We start from the raw sequence: 18,813 nt of genomic DNA, 5'->3' as shown, positions 1-18,813 counted from the left end.
CGACGAAAAAGAAAGAGAAAGAAAAGAAGAAAAGAGAAAAGGGAAAAGAAAGGAAGGAAAAAGAAAAAGAAAGAAAAGAAGAAAAGAGAAAAGGGAAACGAAAGGAAAGAAAAAGAAAAAGAAAGAAAAGAAGAAAAAAGGGAAAGAAAGGAAAGAAAAAGAGAAAGAAAAAAGGAGAGAGAGAGAGAGAGAGAGAGAGAGAGAGAGAGAAAAAAATGAAAGAAGTAGGGAAGGAAAGAGGAAAAGAGTGACGCATTTGCCGACAGAAATTTTGAAGGGCTTCAGAAAACTCAGTTCGTAATGTCTCGCGCTCGCATGATTATTTTTTATCACTGATATGTGGATTCAGATACAAAAAGGGGGCTAATTACTTTTTTGTATTTGTTTTCAGGTCGATCACGATGTAGAAACAAATTAGTTGCATGTTTCAATATTATAGGGGGTAATGATTACTTCAAAAGGTTTTTTAATTTGATAAGAGCCTAATTAAACCATGGAATAATTAACATTTAGGATAGGGAAGGACGGTGGTAGATGCTATGCATTTGTTAATCGGCAAATTTGGATGACGTCGCACCCTTAAAAGTTGGCAGCACATTTGGGTGTCACACCCCTAACCCAACCCCCCCCCCTCCCAATAAAACAATCTTTTTCGAATTATGAAGACTTTTCAAATCAACAAAACATAAGTAAGGTACGGGTATGCATGAAATCGCGCGATCGCAAACATCAAAATACCGTGGGAGGGGGGAAAACCCTCCCCCCCCAAAAAAAAAAAAACACCCTCCCCCCCCCAAACCCCCCCCCCCCCCCCCCTGACGCGGTATGCCAGGTTCGCCACAGGCGCCTGTAGCTATATAGGAACAAAATCCGCCAATGCACATTATCCGCCGTGTTCACTAACGGCAGATTTGGTTGTAGCGGGTACGATATCCGCTGCTGATCACGATATCTGCTAGGCAGATTTTGTTCCGAGAACACGATCCGCCAAGGTAACAAGATCTGCCGTCACACCGGCCGTACCAGCGCAGCGCAAAGCACCGCAATAATTCGCTTGCAGTGCTAGTAATGCATGTGTAACCTGACTGTATGTGAGGAGCCGGTAGCCAGCCCCATCTCAATCGTTTACTGGTAAGCGTGTTGAAAAACAAGATAATGTATATTATATTCTGTTCAAATATATCGTATACTTTGAATTTAATATATCTTATGTGTAATTGTATGGTTATTATTGCTTGTAATGTGTATGGAAAATTATATGAATTGTAATGCTTGGTCCCATGTACTCAAAATTTTTAGTGGTTAAAAATGTAAATCTTCATCCAGATTCTTCCACACATAGGACCATCACTATCCTGGCTGTGTAGTAAAAGCTTTGCTTTTGATTCTCAACATTTCAAATACCACTGTGCAAAACTCAACTGATTTCACTCAAAATCGGTACTTTAGTGACAATTGATGACTCCTGAATAGCAGTAAAATACATTTTTTTCAACTTACAGATGTTAAAAAGAATAATTGAAAAATTCAAAGTGTAGAAGTCTAGAAAGTCTAGTGTCAAACTTTGCTTACAGCTGCACCGACATGATTGTGTACAGTCTATGCAATGTTGTGTGGTGTGTGTATTTGTGTATAGGTCTAATAATACCTGCCTAACAGCAAGCATGCAGTGCTAGAGGTCAATACGCATCGACTCTCTATGCTTTGCTGGAGTGGATTCTTCCACACACAGATGCAGATATCATGAGTGATATTTGTCTTCCTTGTGAGTGATACACTAAACGCCTTAAAATTAAAAGTGACTATAAACATGCAGGCTTTCCATCATCCAATTGCATTCTATTACATTTTAGCCATTCAATTTGCTCCCAAACAAATCTGAGTTTACAGGTTTATAATTATATCCACTCCAGCAATGCTAAAATGCGTACTTCTTCTACTTCTAGTTCTACTTCTACGACGATACTCAGCAGGATCCATAAGTCAGGATGTAGTGCTGAGGAATCAACTTAGGTGCTCATTTGCAGTGCATGCCTGTTGGTGCATTTGAAAGGTTGTGCAAGTAAAAATCTAGTTGTTAGTCTAGATGCTGGGTGCAAGCGCTCCCTTGAAGCCCTCCAGTGAAGTAGCGTCAAGGGTGATCTTCGAAAGTGCATTCCATGCAGTAACTGTCCGAGGGAAAAATGATTTCGGTAGAGTTGGGTGCGGGATGGGATAGCCAGCAACTTCTTTGGGTGATACTGTTGTGTGTTGCTGGCAATCATGGGTGCTGTGTAATGGTGTGCATTGATGGCTACCGTGTTGTGTTGGATCTTGTACATGAGGTGGAGGCTTGCAGCATTTCTTCTCCTCTCCAGGCTCTCCCATTTCAGATGTTGAATCAAGGCCGAGACACTGGCCATACGACGATATCTCTGGAGGGCGAATCTTGCTGCTCGCCTTTGTACTACCTCGATTTGGGATATATGCTTGTTTGTGTGAGGGTTCCAGACCTCTAGCAATGCATAGGGCCTACTTGCTGATAGGCAGGTATTACACACAAGTATGCACACCACACACTATTGCATAGACTGCACACAAAAGTCAATAGGACCTACATATTGAATTTTCAAATAATTCTTTTTAATATCAGTAAGTTGAACAAATTGTATTTTACTGCTATTTAGGTGTCATCAATTGTCACTAAAGTACCAATTTTTTAGTGAAATCAGTTGAGTTTTGTACAGTGATGTTTGAAATGTTGAGAATCAATAGCACAGCTTTTAATACACAGCCAGGATGGTAATGCAGCTATGTGTGATTTAGAAGTAGAAGTAGAAAAAATGAAGAGAGGTATCTTGAATCTTCAGTCAGATTTGTATACATGTTGAGCCTGTGTAAGAATATGAAGGAAACCACCAAAGAGACAGTCAAGGTTCTTTCTGGTTATTAATCATATATATCTGAGAATGAGAGTGCTGACTCAACTGTTGTTTATTTATTTATTTGTTATTTATTCTTTACTTGGATCTCCAGGTTGCAGTATTCATGATAATAAAATGACAGAATTCTGTGATTTTTCACACTTGATTCTCAACACAATGCCCTGAATGGTTAAAATGATGATTAATCAGGAAAAATATTTATTTAAATGATAAATGAAGTAATAATCACAACAAACAAACAGAAAAAAGAGCCAAGTATTGAGGTAGCAAGCTGATTTGGAAAGTCCTTGTATTTTGATTCAAAAGTTATTGGGGCAATGGATCTATCAATTCATAATGGTTTGGGACATTTAAGATAGATGCAGATGCATTGAAGTATACACATCAGCAAGTCTGGCCAGGTTACCTAAGGCTATGCTCCAAGTTTTCATGTATCAGTCAAATTACTTGAATGATTTATTAATAATGTCTGTATGTGGAAATCATTGGCTGGCAGGTGTTGGGTAGTGGTATTGCAATACCTGCTTCATAACAGCTGCCCCTGTAACAACATTTCTGAAAATGCTAATATTTATGTACCGGTAGTTATTGAGATTTTATGCCTCCGCCCACCAAAAGTGGTTTTAGGGTTGTCCGTCCGTCCGTCCGTCCCTTTGTCCATCCTGCTTTCTCGTTAAATCGCGATACCTCAAGAAACACCAGAGATATAAGGCTCAAACTTGTTTGTAAAATGTATCACCATAGAAAGATGATCTGATTAGAGTTTAGGTTAATAGGTCAAAGGTCACAGGTCAATTTCTGAAATTCTAGGGGTCATTCCATGTCAAATCACCCAATGGTTTTAACCCGACCATTTTTGATTTTGATGAAACTTAGTGTACTTGTTGAGTGTGATCTCACAGCACCTAATCCCAAATTTTAGGTCAATCGGGTGAGGGGTTTGGGAGATACGGCCCACCAAATTTTGAGATTTTTTCAAAAATGGGGGTGGCGGGCCTACCTTTGAACCCTTGTATCTCGGGACCTAATGGGTCAATCTTCACAAAATTTGTATTGTTGGAAAGGGAATTCAATAAGGATTCCAAATCTGCCGCCATTTTGAAGATTCGTACATGTTGGGGTACTTTGACCTCTTGACCTCAGATTTGACCTTGAAATTGACCTTGTGGATCACGGAACTTTGACAACATTTTTCATGAAATGTAATCTCTGACATGTTCACTAAAACATATAAAAGTTTCAGAGATATAATATTTTTTGTTTTGGAGCAATAAGGATTGAAAGTATCCATGCTCACAGATATTCACAATAAGCCCTATTATAATGTATACAATACATGCAATATGCATGTAGTACAACATACATCTTCCACATGCTTTTTTGTTTTAGGCATATCCATCCTAAATGTCAGTAGTACTTGAATAGAAATAAAATGACAAGTTCATGTAGGCCTAAAGGGTTAACAGGATGTATGGCTTTAGGCCTCTGAGTCGGTTCTAGGATAATTACCCCCCTGGAAAATTAACCCTCAGGAAATGTCCCTCCCCCCCCCCCCCGAGGACAATTACCCCCCAAGGACTATCACACCCAGAGGATTATTACCCCCCAGAAAATTACCTCCTAGGACAATCTGTCCCCCCCCCCCAAGGACAATTAACCCCCGGACAATTTCCCCTAGGACAATTACCTCCCCCCCCCCCCCCCGGGAAAATTACCCCTCAAGAATATTATACCCCCCCCCAAAAAAAAATCTGCTTTGATTAAAACCACTTTATTATCAGGATGGACTTCCCCTTTAACAAATAGGGGGGGGGGGGTAATTGTCCTCTGGGGTAATTGTCCTTAGAGGGTAGTTTTCCGGGGGGGGGGAATTTTCCTAGAACTGACTCGGAGGTCTAAAGCCATACATCCTGTTAACCCTTTAGGCCTATATGAACTTGTCATTTTATTTCTATTCAAGTACTGCTGACATTTAGGATGGATATGACTAAAACAAAAAAGCATGTGGAAGATGTATGTTGTACTGTGCATATTGCATGTATTGTATACATTATAATAGGGCTTGTTGTGAATATCTGTGAGCATGGATACTTTCAATCCTTATTGCTCCAAAACAAAAAATATTATATCTCTGAAACTTTTATATGTTTTAGTGAACATGTCAGAGATTACATTTCATGAAAAATGTTGTCAAAGTTCCGTGATCCACAAGGTCAATTTCAAGGTCAAATCTGAGGTCAAGAGGTCAAAGTACCCCAACATGTACGAATCTTCAAAATGGCGGCAGATTTGGAATCCTTATTGAATACCCTTTCCAACAATACAAATTTTGAGAAGATTGACCCATTAGGTCCCGAGATACAAGGGTTCAAAGGTAGGCCCGCCACCCCCATTTTTGAAAAAATCTCAAAATTTGGTGGGCCGTATCTCCCAAACCCCTCACCCGATTGACCTAAAATTTGGGATTTGGTGCTGTGAGATCACACTCAACAAGTTCACCAAGTTTCATCAAAATCAAAAATGGTCGGGTTAAGATTTTCAGATTTTTTGGGTGATTTGACATGGAATGACCCCTAGATATTAGCCTTGTTATTGCCATATCTCAAGAACCACTAGAGATGTGAAGCTCAAACTCATTTATTTTGTCCTCTTTAGCTACGATTCAGGTGATGTTTCAGGAGTGCAATTTGCAAAAGTTAATGAGTTGATAGCAGAAAGAGCTTTATTAAAACAGACTTTAAGAGCAGAGATAATTAAAAGTTTCCTGCATATACTTTATAATTCTGTCACTGTTTGAATATACTTTGAACTATGTACTTTGTTAACTGTGCAAATCCTTTAATTGGTATTCAGTATTTATGGTGTGTGTTTTCTTTCAAGTTAGTTAGGTATTAGTTAATTTATTGCTGCATAGATTGTGTGCAGTGTGTAGAAGAGTTGCAGTGCTGTTCTGTTCAGTGGTTAGTCTGGGGATGTGGAGGTCATAGTCATGCTATGCCCTTAAAGGCATCGTTTAACGATGATAAATCTGAGATGCATGGCCCTTTGTGTTATCAGTGTCTGTGATATGGTGTAATATTGAAGCCCTAAAAAATTTGCTCCTCAAAATGATCATGAAGTGCCTCAAAAGGCAAAAATCTTTGAGTGGCAGGTTTTACTATGTACATTTTCCCCAATAGACTGTAGTGTTATAAAAAACGTTAGGAAAAACAAATTTTGAAATTTTGATTTCCAATCATAAATATCATGATAATCAGAGAGGGGATCGGCTTGTAAAAGTCATGGGGTTCCTGACTGACCTAAAGGTTTATAATCATCATTGTAGCATGAGCGAAATCAAGGATTTTTATTCAGAATCTGAGACAAAGATACCCAATCCTTTAGTTCAAGGTATCTTATCTACATTGCCTCTCCACACACAGGTTGTAAAACAAGCTCCTGGTATGCTGTGGAGGTAAATGTGGTTGGATTAGCATACATGTAGGTGCGTTGTAAAATAGCAACTGGCTGGAATGTACTCTCCAGTGAAGTATTCACTTCACTGCAAAGGCAGTCTCTAATTGTAGTTGAATCCAGCGATTAATGTATGTAAACTGTTTGCTCAGTTACTTGTTTAGTAAGTACTGGAAAGGTACTCTTTGAAAACGGCTGTTTCTTCTTCTTCTATTGTAGCACTAGGTAGTAGTAGTGGTGGCGGTGGTGCTGGTGGTGGTTTTGGTAGTAGCAGTTAGTAGTAGATGTAGTTGTAGTAGTAGTAGTAGTCATAATGATGATAATGATGATTATGATATTGATAATAAGAATAATGACAGGAAGCGTAGTAATTGTTATAATAGCGATTCTCATCGTGATAATGATACTACTGAATACGATCATAAGGATAATAATGGTTGTTCTTTCTTTTTTAAAACTTATTTTACATTAATTACGGTACTTCAATGAAGTATTTTTTCAGGGCATCATTTCCTTGAATTTAATTATGACTGCAATTTTGCAGTACACATTCATTTCATTTCATCTTTATTGACCCATGGTAATACACTGAAATCCTGTTTCCATTGGCTTTGTTACAAGGTTCAATAATTTTACGATTACAATGCACATGGAACATAAAACGAATCACACATTTTACAATTTTTATATATTTGCCTACATGCATATGATTATTTACTTGCACACACAATAAAGGCATTTTATGAATGCTTTACCATTATTTCTTAATGTTTTTAGTACAGTATGTACATATTGGCTTCAGAATATTGAAATAAAATAATATTTGGCTGGTGTAGTGTCATGACATGTATCCTGTTACAGGGACTACAGTATGTCCCATTTGCAGGTCCAAAATACTTATTTAGAACTAACCTCTAAACGAAAGGGTTTGAAAATGGCTTTTTGTGAGAAAATAACGACCATTAGTTGTCAAATCGACATAAGTGATTGCAATCACCTAAGTAATAGTCTGATTTTCAGACCCTTGTACCGAATGGTTGTACATTTTGTGCTGCACAAAGATTCAATCAGTTTAATTTTGGCCATTACAACTAACAAGTAATGGGTTATGAATGTAGAAAAATGCTCATGTACCTGTTACAGTCCATTTTATGTATATTATTATTACCAATGAAAAAAAGATGTCAGTCAGTTACTCAATAGTGTCTGACAGGGAAGTCTAAAAAGAAAACGGTTTTCTTGCATAATTTGAATACTAGGACACTGCTAACGTTTAATTGCACAGATAGGACATATTATACACAATTCCTGCAAAGTTCTACAGAGTTTGATGTTAGCTGCAAAAGAGACATAGTATCTTTAAAGTACTTTGATGTATATCTACATACCGGTAGTTATGAACGTTAAAATTGAGGGATATCAGATTATGAGGAACATTGAGGTGACTATAGAAGAATTAATGCAGTCATATATAATGGTGCATTTTGAAGAAAACATGCAGTCAACAACCTCTCCCATCATAAACTTTTGCAGACCAAAAAGCAACAGAAAAAAAAAAGTGTTCTATCAAAAATGTAAACAACAACTAGTACTAGTACTCAAAACTTTGCTTAAATCTGGGAAATGTAAAGTGATTTATGACTTTTCACAAGAGAGTATTCCAACTTTGAGCCAGTCTGCCATAAAAAGCTATTTTGTGCTGTTTTTCATGGATCAAAAGGGTTTGTGTGCCACAGGTCATAAATCGTTTGGTAATTTTATTCAGGAAAACTGAACAAAAGACAGGAACCATCAATCTGGAATACTGTACTCACACAGACCAAGAAGTTACACAGACGGTCATGAATGTATTGTGTCAATTTTTTTATCGGTCTCTGTCTAAGCTTTTACAGTCCACAGGAGATATTAAACGTAACATTAAATTTTTACCATCTCTTTCAATTTCAAAAGCTCTTCGGCATAGTTTTATCTTTTTTCTTAAGGAAAAATTTTTTTTATGGCAATCGGCTAGTATGCTCCAGAATATATAAAATGTACACACTGTTGTTAATAGGCATACTGGCTCAGTGGTAGAGAAGTGGTCTCTCTCATACATGGGTGGTAACATGTTCAAAACCATCCCCTCGGCTTAGAGAAGACTTTAAAGTGAACCGGTAACATTGTTGAAGATTGATGAAAAAACTGCATAATTTTTGTATGAAATGTTACTTATTACATTTGTATATATTCCTTCTACTGTACTGCACGTAGCCCTCTAACATGCAACAAATTCTCAAACCACAGAGATATTTATGGTCTTCTTTGAAGGTGTCACTGCAGTGACTGCAACACAAAGTAAATTCTCCCTACCATTTTTGAATTTTCACAACCGTTTTTGCCATGAAAAAAAGACATAAGAAGGGCTTTAAAAAAAAAAATCAACACTTAAATGTCTGGAATGATATATAGAGCCTATTCATTTCTTTGTGTCGATTTAAAATCACCTGAAATTTAATTAAATTTATATTCGGTGTTGCTATGTCAGGCAATCCCCAGACAGGCTATTAGGTTGTCAAGAATAACCTTTCTTTATTAAAATAGTATGCATACATTTTTCTTAAAAGGTATTTTAGTAAACCGGTCTATTGCTAAAAATTGATAGATGACAATTTTTGTTGGCCTGTGTCAATCACATGATATAATTTGATAACTCTTTTAATAAACCCTGTGACTGTGTCTGTCTTGCATTGACAGTATTATTGAGCAAAAGCTTGTAGAAAAAGTACCTACATGTGTATGTATAGCATATCAGAAAAAGAGATGTACCAATGTGTACCCATGTGGCATTTTAGCCCACATTTGTATGATCAATATCTACATGTAATATGCCAGAAAATTTAGTGAATCGATAATTCTATGATACAAAGCCTTATTATGCACTGCTGTTGTGTAGTGTATGTTGCGAGAGAGAGAGAGAGAGAGAGAGAGAGAGAGAGAGAGAGAGAGAAAGAGAGAAAGAGAATGGGGAAGAGAAAGAGAATGGAGACTGAGCACTGAGTGAATTATGCAAACGCTATATTTGATTATTCAATACTCCTGATTAATTCTGCAAACTGTATGAACTCTTTAATGGAATGTATTTCCTCCTGACCCAGAATGTAGCAGTTATCAGGAGCAATTAGCATTGATAAAGTGTGTCTGGTTGGGTTATAACTGTCTTGCTTGGCTTATGAAAGCACTAGTGTGTTGCATCACCTTTGTTTGTAGCTTGGGGGTGGAGCCTCAGTGTAGTATTTAGAGGCACTGGACCATGCTATTTGTGTGTATTCTGAATGGGATGCTCCCATTCCAGTGCGGCATTTACTGCGAAATAAACGTGGTCATCCTCATGTTTGATTGTGTTCTACCATTGAAATCTGATGCATATATTTGTAAGCATCAAATTGGGTCAATATTTCTCTTTCTACATGTACATGTACATGTACCAGCATTTGACTGTACGTTGCAGTGAAAGAGCATATAGCCTAGGATATTGTGTTTGATTATCTGCTGGAGTGGAATAATGCATGGTTGGATTTGGAAGGTTTAGAGGAACTACACGAAGATCATATCATCCAGTTTTCATGTAAGCAACTTCTTGATTTTTGTACCTTTTGTCTCATAGTTTCATTTAACATTGCTGAGTGATCAGAGTTGTCTTCATGTGCATTGTTATTGTACATGTATATATATACCCTGTGAAGCATTCTTTTGAGAAAACATAGAAAAGAAAATAAGAGTTTGTTTTGGCATGATATGTCTTTTTTGGAGAGTGCGCTGTCTAATGGCAGCCATGCATTTGCATTGGTTGTATTGCATAACACATAGCTATAGTGCAATCGATACCAATCATCTCTCTTGGCAAAAGTCTTCTAAATGATAACCTGATGTTCTTATTTTCTTTAAATAGACATATAATGAACACAGATACATGTAGACACAATTGCCATTATTATCTTGCTTCACATGTAAAATGATGCAAGTTAACTGAACTGATGCAGAAATGCAGGATGTTGAGTTTGGCTTCTAGAAGATATGGTAATTTGGGATATACTCTCTTGGTTTGTATTTTAGGCTATGGTTTTATTATTAAAGCTGTATCTGCTTGTAAGTTTTAATCGGTTTGATGATCAAAATAGTAAGCTCTATTGAGCATATGACATCAATGATTTCAAAGTTGGCTATATATTTCTTGGTTTCTTGATTTGTGTTTGTAGTAATTGCCAATGCTAAGAAGTCCTTGACCCCTTGACCAATATAATTTTTGCTGAAAAAAAGTTAAAGTGACCAATTAAAAGGCACTATGTATTCAGCATCAGCATCAGTGTACGGAATCGTGAGGTGATCCTGTTAAAACTTCCGGTCATTTCATCGAGTGGTGCTTCATTCTAACCTGAACTATTTTTGCTTGCATGGTGGGTGGACGCACATATTTAATTTCATGGAAGCATTTGGTGCTGAGAGGACCAGTATTAAATAAATTCCTGAAGGTTTGAACACTTTTGACCCCTAAAATCACAACCATCACTGTGTGCAAGAGGTGATTTGACCTGAACAACAATGACAACAACAAATGCAAACAAAATTGTGAAGGAGACCATTTATTGTCATATTTTGCTATTAAGGATCGTCTATGAAGCGTGTCTCTTTGATCTAGAAGGCACTTACCATTTTATTGCGTGCAAAAGAGAATTAAGTCCGGACTTTGGAGTGATAGCTATCCACTTGATCTTCACCTATAATCACGCTACCTTTCATATTTACAGCACATAGAGTGCACCATATCTGCCATACATGTGCAAAGTATTGCTCAAATTGTCAAGAAGAAATTTGAATTCACAGGAAAACAAATTAATACAAGGTTGCATTATGTAGAGGTGACGTGATCTAGTGGATACGCCACCGGACTGTGGACCACATGATTCACAGTTCGAGTCCCGCCGTGGCACCAATGTATTTTGGCCAGATATTAATCTACATTTGTCACTCTTCACCCAGGTGAAGTAAATGAGTACCTGGTAGTAAGAACTTCCTAGAATGATTTTGTGCGACATTATGGCAGCTCAGCTACATGTACAGCCGGGGTAATAATATGTATTAAGCGCAATAGAGTTAGTAGCTGTGCTATAGAAATTGAATGATTATTTGTTGTTGTTGTGTTTCTTTACTTTTTCATTTTTTTTTTCTGTCACATTATTTTTTTCTTTCTATTAAAAAACAAAAATAGTGTTAATGTCACTTGTAACAGGAATTTATATGAATCAATTTAGAATTACATGTATTAAACATAACATTTATTTTTGATACTTTCCAGTTCCCCAATTAAGTGTATGCATGTAGTGTGAGAACATACAATTGCATATGAATTTGAAGGAAGTACCGAGTACCGGTAGTGTATCCAGCTCTCTAAGTAGTGTCATAATATACTATTTTGCATAAGAAGCCCAGCTTTGTTAATTCTTAGTCGCTATCACATCCATGATCATGATATGACGTGACTAAATAAAGCAGTATGATGGTTGCATACCTGTTTGCTGCCTGAAACATTTTCTAAAAATTGTTTTGTTTGTGATACTTTATAAAGTGTAAAAAAAACCTTACCAATTTCCTTTGTCAGGGAATGACATCAACATGTGCACAGGACACATGGGTTCCCAAATTCATAAGTCCATACTCCTTACCCCCCCCCCCCCCCATCTTCACAATTTTTCTGGACCCCTTCCAAATAAGGAAGTGGGGAGCCCTGATTTGTATTTCTGTTTTGAATCGGTCGTCATATCCCCCTTCCCACATATACCCTACTTAAATAAATAGTGTATTGAACATATAGACTGATAACATGATAACAGGCAGATAAAGCTATTAAATCATTAATATGTAAACACTGTGGGGAATACATTGTGTTTTCTGCCATGTGATTCGAAAGAGTCCAAAATTCAGGAAGTAGTGCCTTGACCTAGAGTCAAAAACTTACATCAGATCAGTGGGCGGCACCTGTTGATGCCAGTAACGTGACCTTAATACTCTTTAAAACATTTTTTTTTATTGAATTAGAGTCCCTCAAGTTCAGTCTGTCTATATATCCTTTTGAGAGTAGCCCACGCCACCGTCAGGTTGTGTTCTTGACATGTAGATCTCCCATTGTGATATAAGGCCATTGAATAAGAGATGTAACTGCATAGTACCATGACCTTCTTTCTAACAATGAGACACCTTATTTACTTTTCTATTTTCTGCAGGTTTTTCCTGATTCAGCAAATATAGAGCCACCAGTATCATTCAGTGCTGTGTCTTCCCTGATAAGGACTCTTTCCTACATGTGGTGGAAGGCAACATGATCAAGAAGCTTCATGGTACCAGCACATTTTAATCACGACAGCGTTGGTGCACTCAAGTGTTTGATGAGCTTCCGGAGAGGGCTTGTTTTATTTGATGTGGAAGTTGCATTCTATTAACCTCGGTGTGCACGACCCAAAGTTTGTCTGATTGTTTGTCTGAGGGCAATCAAATCTATGTCAACCGTTCTGAGAAACTAAAGATCTGAGAGGAAATTGTTCAGGAGCTAGGAGAATACTTTTCAGCTTACTTTGGGTTTCTTAAAGGTCAGTTTGAGTACTTGGATAAATAGCTGTTACCTCGTAAATAAATGTTGAATCACTGACCAAGGATATTAAGATACAAAATAAAAGAAAAAAAACATTCAAAGAAAAAGCATTTCAAGAAGAGGTGAACTGTGAAGACAAAATGGAATTTCAAAAGAATCTTCGGAAGTTTCCAGTGGTCCTACTGGTTGTCCTGTTTGGGACAGGATCATGGGTGGCCATCAATGGTCTGTGGGTGGAGCTGCCCCTCTTGGTCTCCCTAGGGATTCCAGAGGGCTACAATCTGGCCTCCTACCTGGTCATCATCATCCAGATTGCCAATATTGGACCCATCATCTTCACAACCTTGAGCTACTTCATGAAAGGTCGACGCCTTGAAGCACCGGCCATCTACATCATACTTCCTATTGGTATAGTAGCATGCCTGCTGCTCGTGTTCTTCTGGGATGTGACATCTTACGTCGGAGGGGTCTTACGAAGCACCCCTTTGCTTTGTCTGTCCTTCTTCATAGCCATCGTAGACTGCACCTCATCCGTGGCCTTCACTCCCTTCATGTCGAGACTGAAAAGCGGATACCTAACTTGGTACTTTGTGGGAGAAGGATTCAGTGCCCTCTTGCCCAGTCTGGTCGCGTTGGGTCAGGGAGTTGGGAATGACGAGTGTGTTGCAAATAACACCTATGTGAATACCACCACAGGACAGAACTGTACTTCATGGGTCGGCCAGACCATCCCTGCTCACTTCCCTCCAGATGACTTCTTCTGGTTCCTCTTTGCTATGATGACGGTGTCTCTCATCTCTTTCTTCCTCCTCAACACGCTTCCAATCGCCAAGCAAGAGTATGCACCAGAGGCTCGTGGCCAATCGGAACCTTCCGACTCCGTTAAATCCATCTGTTCATCTGACAGCATGTCCATGAGCACCAGTGAGAAGTATGCCAAACGGGAAGAAGGCGACTCTGAGAATGCACTGGATGTTCCCGGTGAAACAATCAACGACCCGATGATTCCAAAAGAAAGAAAGTCTAAAGCAGCTTATTGGTACATTTTTATCCTACTTGGCTTCGTGAACGCTCTCAGCAATGGCATCCTTCCATCCATACAGAGTTACTCCTGCGCACCATATAGCTACAATGCTTATCTTCTAGCAGCGACCCTTGGAAACGTAGCCAATCCCGTAGCTTGTTTCGTCGTAATGCTGTTCCCTCAGAAGAGTCTGATCCTGGTAGGTGCAACCGCATTCTGTGGGACCCTGATCAGTTCCTACTGCTTGGCCACAGCTGCCCTCAGTCCTACACCCCCATTGCAGGATGAAGTGGCTGGAACCGTCGTTGTGGTAAGACCTCAACTAAATTCCTTAACAATTCTGTATTCAGTGGAAATAAACATACTGCAGCAAAGAGTCATTACATTCTGGAAAGCTTAAAAAGAGTTTTAGAATTTTGAGAAATATAAAAAAACAATTCCAAGGAAATATAACCATTTCCTAAAGAAATTGGAAAGGGAACTCATGTTAAAGAAAAAAAGCTGTGTCTAAACTGTTTTATGTAATACTGTATCATTTAGATGGCAGGATAATATCTGTCATTGGAACACCATTCTAATTTTTTTTTTAATTTTGAAGCAGATTAATACTTTGTATATTATATGCAATCCTTTTTTGTCCTCCTGAGATGCTCCAAGTTTCTAATTTAATTTCTCAATTTTCTTCCCATCATTCTCTTTGTCTTTTTCTTCTCCCAACCTACTGTTCTCTTTCCATCTCACCTCTGTGTGTCTCCCCACATTCCTCTTTCCTGTGCTGCAACCAACGACAGGTGCTTGCCTGGGTACTTGTCATGGGTCTCTTCACCTACACCAAGGCGACCATAGGCTGGATCCTCCGCAACGAACCTGACAACCGAAAGCTTCTCATCATCTTCGGAGCCGCGACGCAATTCGGTTCACTGGTCGGTGCATGCATCATGTTTCCTCTTGTCAATGTCTACTATCTCTTCACCCCGTACTATGAATCACCCTGCGATGGTTACGTGGCTTGCCCAACGTAGCAGGGCTGGTAGGTACTCTAAGACCTTGCCAGAGGAAAAGAATTCAATAGTGTATTGCACTCTAAGCATTTTGTTTTGAGTTATATCAGGTATTACATATAAGTCATGCTCATAATACACTCATTGGTTGTATTTTCTAACAATGTTCCAGGCCACATGATGGATGAGAACCATTTAAAATGGTCGGAAATCATTGTTCAAATCATGAATTTGTTACAGATTCTATTTTTTCTACCAAATGCCAGGTCATCTGTAACAAAGAAAATAATACTATTAAGAGATGGTTTTGCCTGAAACATGATTGGAACGAAATAGTGACCTATTGAACATTCCTTTGTAAATGTATGTATTCATATAGGCAATGCCGTCTTGAGCATGTATACATGTTTAAGCTAGTAAAAACACACATTTAGCAAAATTATCATGCTTCACAGTGCTATTTAATTTCATATAAGAACTGATAATTTCAGGCTCTCCTGAGTGGTGTCCTGTAGGCTGAGGTTGAAATACTAATACAAGGGAAATTCTTGACGTGGAGGTAAATTTAGTTTTATAGAATAAAAATGCATACAATATATTTCATATAAATATATGCAATCCATGCTGTCCTTTTTCTGGAGTCGTCTATCTCAATTACGATTCAGGTTGCCTCCAGTGTTAAGAGCATGCAGCCAACGCAACGCACGCAAACAGAAGATACGTGCAGAGAGACACGGATATGCAGGATGATGCCTGATACATTTGTGCCATAAAGGTTGCTATATTGCACACACCTGTGTTTAGAACCATAGAACACGTAACTGAGTGTCATGTGATTACTTTTCAGCCAAGCCCAAATAGCCTACTTTATATATTGCAAGTTATTGCATGTCCAAAGCTTATTGAGACAGGTCTGCATACATTAAAGATAGTACTATGTCCCTTTTGTAGCCAACATCAAATTCTGTAGAACATTGCAGGAATCATGTATGTCCTATCTGTGAAATTTAAATGTTAGCAATTAACATCCTAATTTTCAATTATGCAGGAAACCGTTTACTTTCTAGACTTCACTGTCAGACACTATTGAGTGAGTGAATGACGTTGATTCGTCAATTAATCGTCGTTATTTTCCCACAAAAAAAACATTTTCCAGCCCTTTCGTTTTGTTTCGTAGGAAGTTCTAAATTAGTATTATCTTTCAAATGCCATTGGAATTTAACCTTTTCATTTTTTTAGTCTGCAAATGGGACATAGTACCTTTAATATACATGAGCAAACAAACATCAGGGTATTAGTTTCCAAAGAGCAAAGAGATTTTATTGCGACATGAACATGTATGCACACGTAATAGTAACAAATAGTATAAAACTATTAATAACCATAAAGATGTTATTTTCTTTTTAGTCCAAACCAAATTAGATATATGCATACAAATCATAAACTATGGAAAATCAATTAGTGTGAGAGTCACGTCTGCAGCCATTATGCATGAGTTTTGGCAAGCCTTCAAACCTGGCATGAAAGAAACAAATCTCACGAAGGTGGCCCCAAATGATGACTGCAGTGGACAACTTTAGCTCATTCGTCAGCAGTACTATGCAATGCAAGCAAACTGAAAAAAAAAGCATGAAATATTAGACTTCAAATGTGCAATGGAAGAGGGTTCAGATCATAAAGAGTTGCCTGAAAGGTGGTGTAAACTGACAAATACATGGGAATGCCATCTACATCTCCTTTTGGACAACTGCCCGTAAACGAATGGACTTCATTAACGGTAGTCGGCGACTAAATCTCTACGTGGTCAGCGTTTGTGAAACAGATCAAAGTTCTCTTGATCTAGGTCTTCTTCTTCATCATCTTCTCTTTCCCATGGTCTCACCGTTATATCGCTTGTTCAAAGCCAGTAGGGCATTATTTATGTGTATGTGTTAAAGCCTGTCTGTACTTGTTGGGCCGGAAGGGATTAGACCACCCAGCGAGGTCACTGACAGGTGGCTAACTCATCAACTCTCAATTAACATAAGAAAAAGAGGATCATGGGGATCAACAGGCACCAATTGGGGAAGTTTTCTATATAGAGGGAGCAAGTAGATACAAGTAGTACAGTGGGGCTTTAAGGTATTAAAAGTTAACACTCTTTGCACTCCAAACAGACGATACGTTTCTTTTTCTTGACAATTTACTGAAGTGAGGAGAAATTGAAAGTTGACAGTGTCTTGTAGGCCTGTTTGACTGCTCTTGTATTTAAATAGAAATCATTGGGCATTTGGCCTTATTGGCTTTTTCCCTAACTGGTGAAATACAATATCCAGCATTTTAAATGTTTACTTTTCACATGACCCATTTGGGGATCTCAGTCAAGAAGATGATGTCACATTCTTTAATTTTTCCATGTACCACTATTGTATGCAATTGCTTTTTGTTTCGAAATAACTACCAATTTTTGTCCAGAATATAGTTGATATTCATTGCCCAGATTCTGGACTGTATCAATGTATGCAGTGGGCTGAAGACAATTAAGTGTTCTTGCAAATATTAATCGATCAGGATATTACATTCATCTCGCCTCTTCGAAACCTTGATTTTAGTATAGCTTGTTAGTAGATAATATATGATATACACTATCAAACCACATTCCTCTTTTGAGAGTAATACTCATTGCATCTTTATTTGACCTTGAATAACCTTGAACTTAACTGTGATGTGACGTGTAAATTGAGGTGTTACTATGCAAACATTATTCATGAGAAATGCCTATCTTTATTACGATATATCCAAGGGACATCTGTTCAATTCAAGATGTATATGCAAAGATGCTTTAAAGTTGTAAGGTTGATCAGATTTGTGTAATTTTCATTATTAGTACCTCGTAGATATATGGGTTATTGTACTTGGTAGAGATATTTTTGAAAAATATTGATTTATGAGAATATTTCAAACATTCATGGGGTATGTTTAGACTTTTGAACTATGCATGTACCGGTACATACAAATTCTAAAGTTTTGAGGGTTTTGCTTATTTTCTTCTTTATTTTAAGATAGAGGAATAGTGATAAGAATAGCCTTGTGAAGATGGATATTGTCACTATTTTTGCAGTGGCATCTTATATATATTTAAGGAATTTAAGGATATTGAATATAGTATATATTTTGGAATGAAATACATTTAATGTCCAAATTAGAAGCAAATCCAATGAAGTGCCTTTGCATTGAATATTAATAATCTATCATCTTTTCCCTTTTAAAAAAATGTTTGTGTCTGAAATGTAATGTGATGTACATTGTACTTTAGTTGGAGTGCAGTACTTTGATAGGATATTCCACAAAGTACTGTAAGTTTGGATTTGTCATTCTCAAATAATTATTCAATGTGTGAAGAAAAGCCATTAAAAGGGGTATATTTTCTGAGAACTATTTCTTTCCGTATTCCTTCAGTAGAAAGTTTTGGAAATGTTACTCCACAGAGTATCAAGTGTAATGTCATTTTGTATAGTCGTAAATGTAACTGGCACTGTGTTCGATCTGGTTTACTGGTTGGATCTTGAATTTCTCTGGAAGTTTTCAATTCCATCCAATGTATATACATTGTGTTGGACCTTTTCTCAGGGTTGTTGATTAATGTACGTACAATGTAATTCGTATTGTTTTTAGAACAGCCATCCTCACTTTTGTCTTGGTAAATTATTGTTCATCATGCACAGGTCAATCTAGGTCACTTGTATATCACTCATATCTGTAATGCAGTGATGCTCATGGAACCGGGGTTATTACCCATAGCTGCCAAAA

At 37.7% G+C, this 18,813-nt stretch overlaps 1 protein-coding gene across 2 annotated transcripts; it reads left to right on the top strand.

Moving 5' to 3' along the window:
* The first annotated feature begins 1,048 nt into the window (after positions 1–1,048).
* LOC594357 (solute carrier family 52, riboflavin transporter, member 3-A) lies at positions 1,049–17,034 on the top strand. 2 transcript variants are annotated; one of them, XM_030975435.1, is made up of 3 exons: positions 1,049–1,131; positions 12,635–14,333; positions 14,815–17,034. In XM_030975435.1, the coding sequence occupies exons 2-3, from the start codon at positions 13,140–13,142 to the stop codon at positions 15,043–15,045; spliced, it is 1,425 nt and encodes a 474-aa protein (XP_030831295.1). In that variant the 5' UTR covers positions 1,049–1,131; positions 12,635–13,139; the 3' UTR covers positions 15,046–17,034. The 2 variants fall into 2 exon arrangements, with proteins under 2 accessions (XP_030831295.1, XP_030831294.1); XM_030975434.1 differs by lacking the exon at positions 1,049–1,131 and adding an exon at positions 9,627–9,981.
* The last annotated feature ends 1,779 nt before the right edge of the window (positions 17,035–18,813 follow it).

This window comes from Strongylocentrotus purpuratus, unplaced genomic scaffold (assembly GCF_000002235.5).
Source record: "Strongylocentrotus purpuratus isolate Spur 01 unplaced genomic scaffold, Spur_5.0 spur5_scaffold_8, whole genome shotgun sequence".
Taxonomy (NCBI): Eukaryota; Metazoa; Echinodermata; class Echinoidea; order Camarodonta; family Strongylocentrotidae; genus Strongylocentrotus; species Strongylocentrotus purpuratus.
The sequence above is the reverse complement of the archived record's forward strand: the minus strand, read 5'-3'. Positions and strand labels throughout refer to the sequence as shown.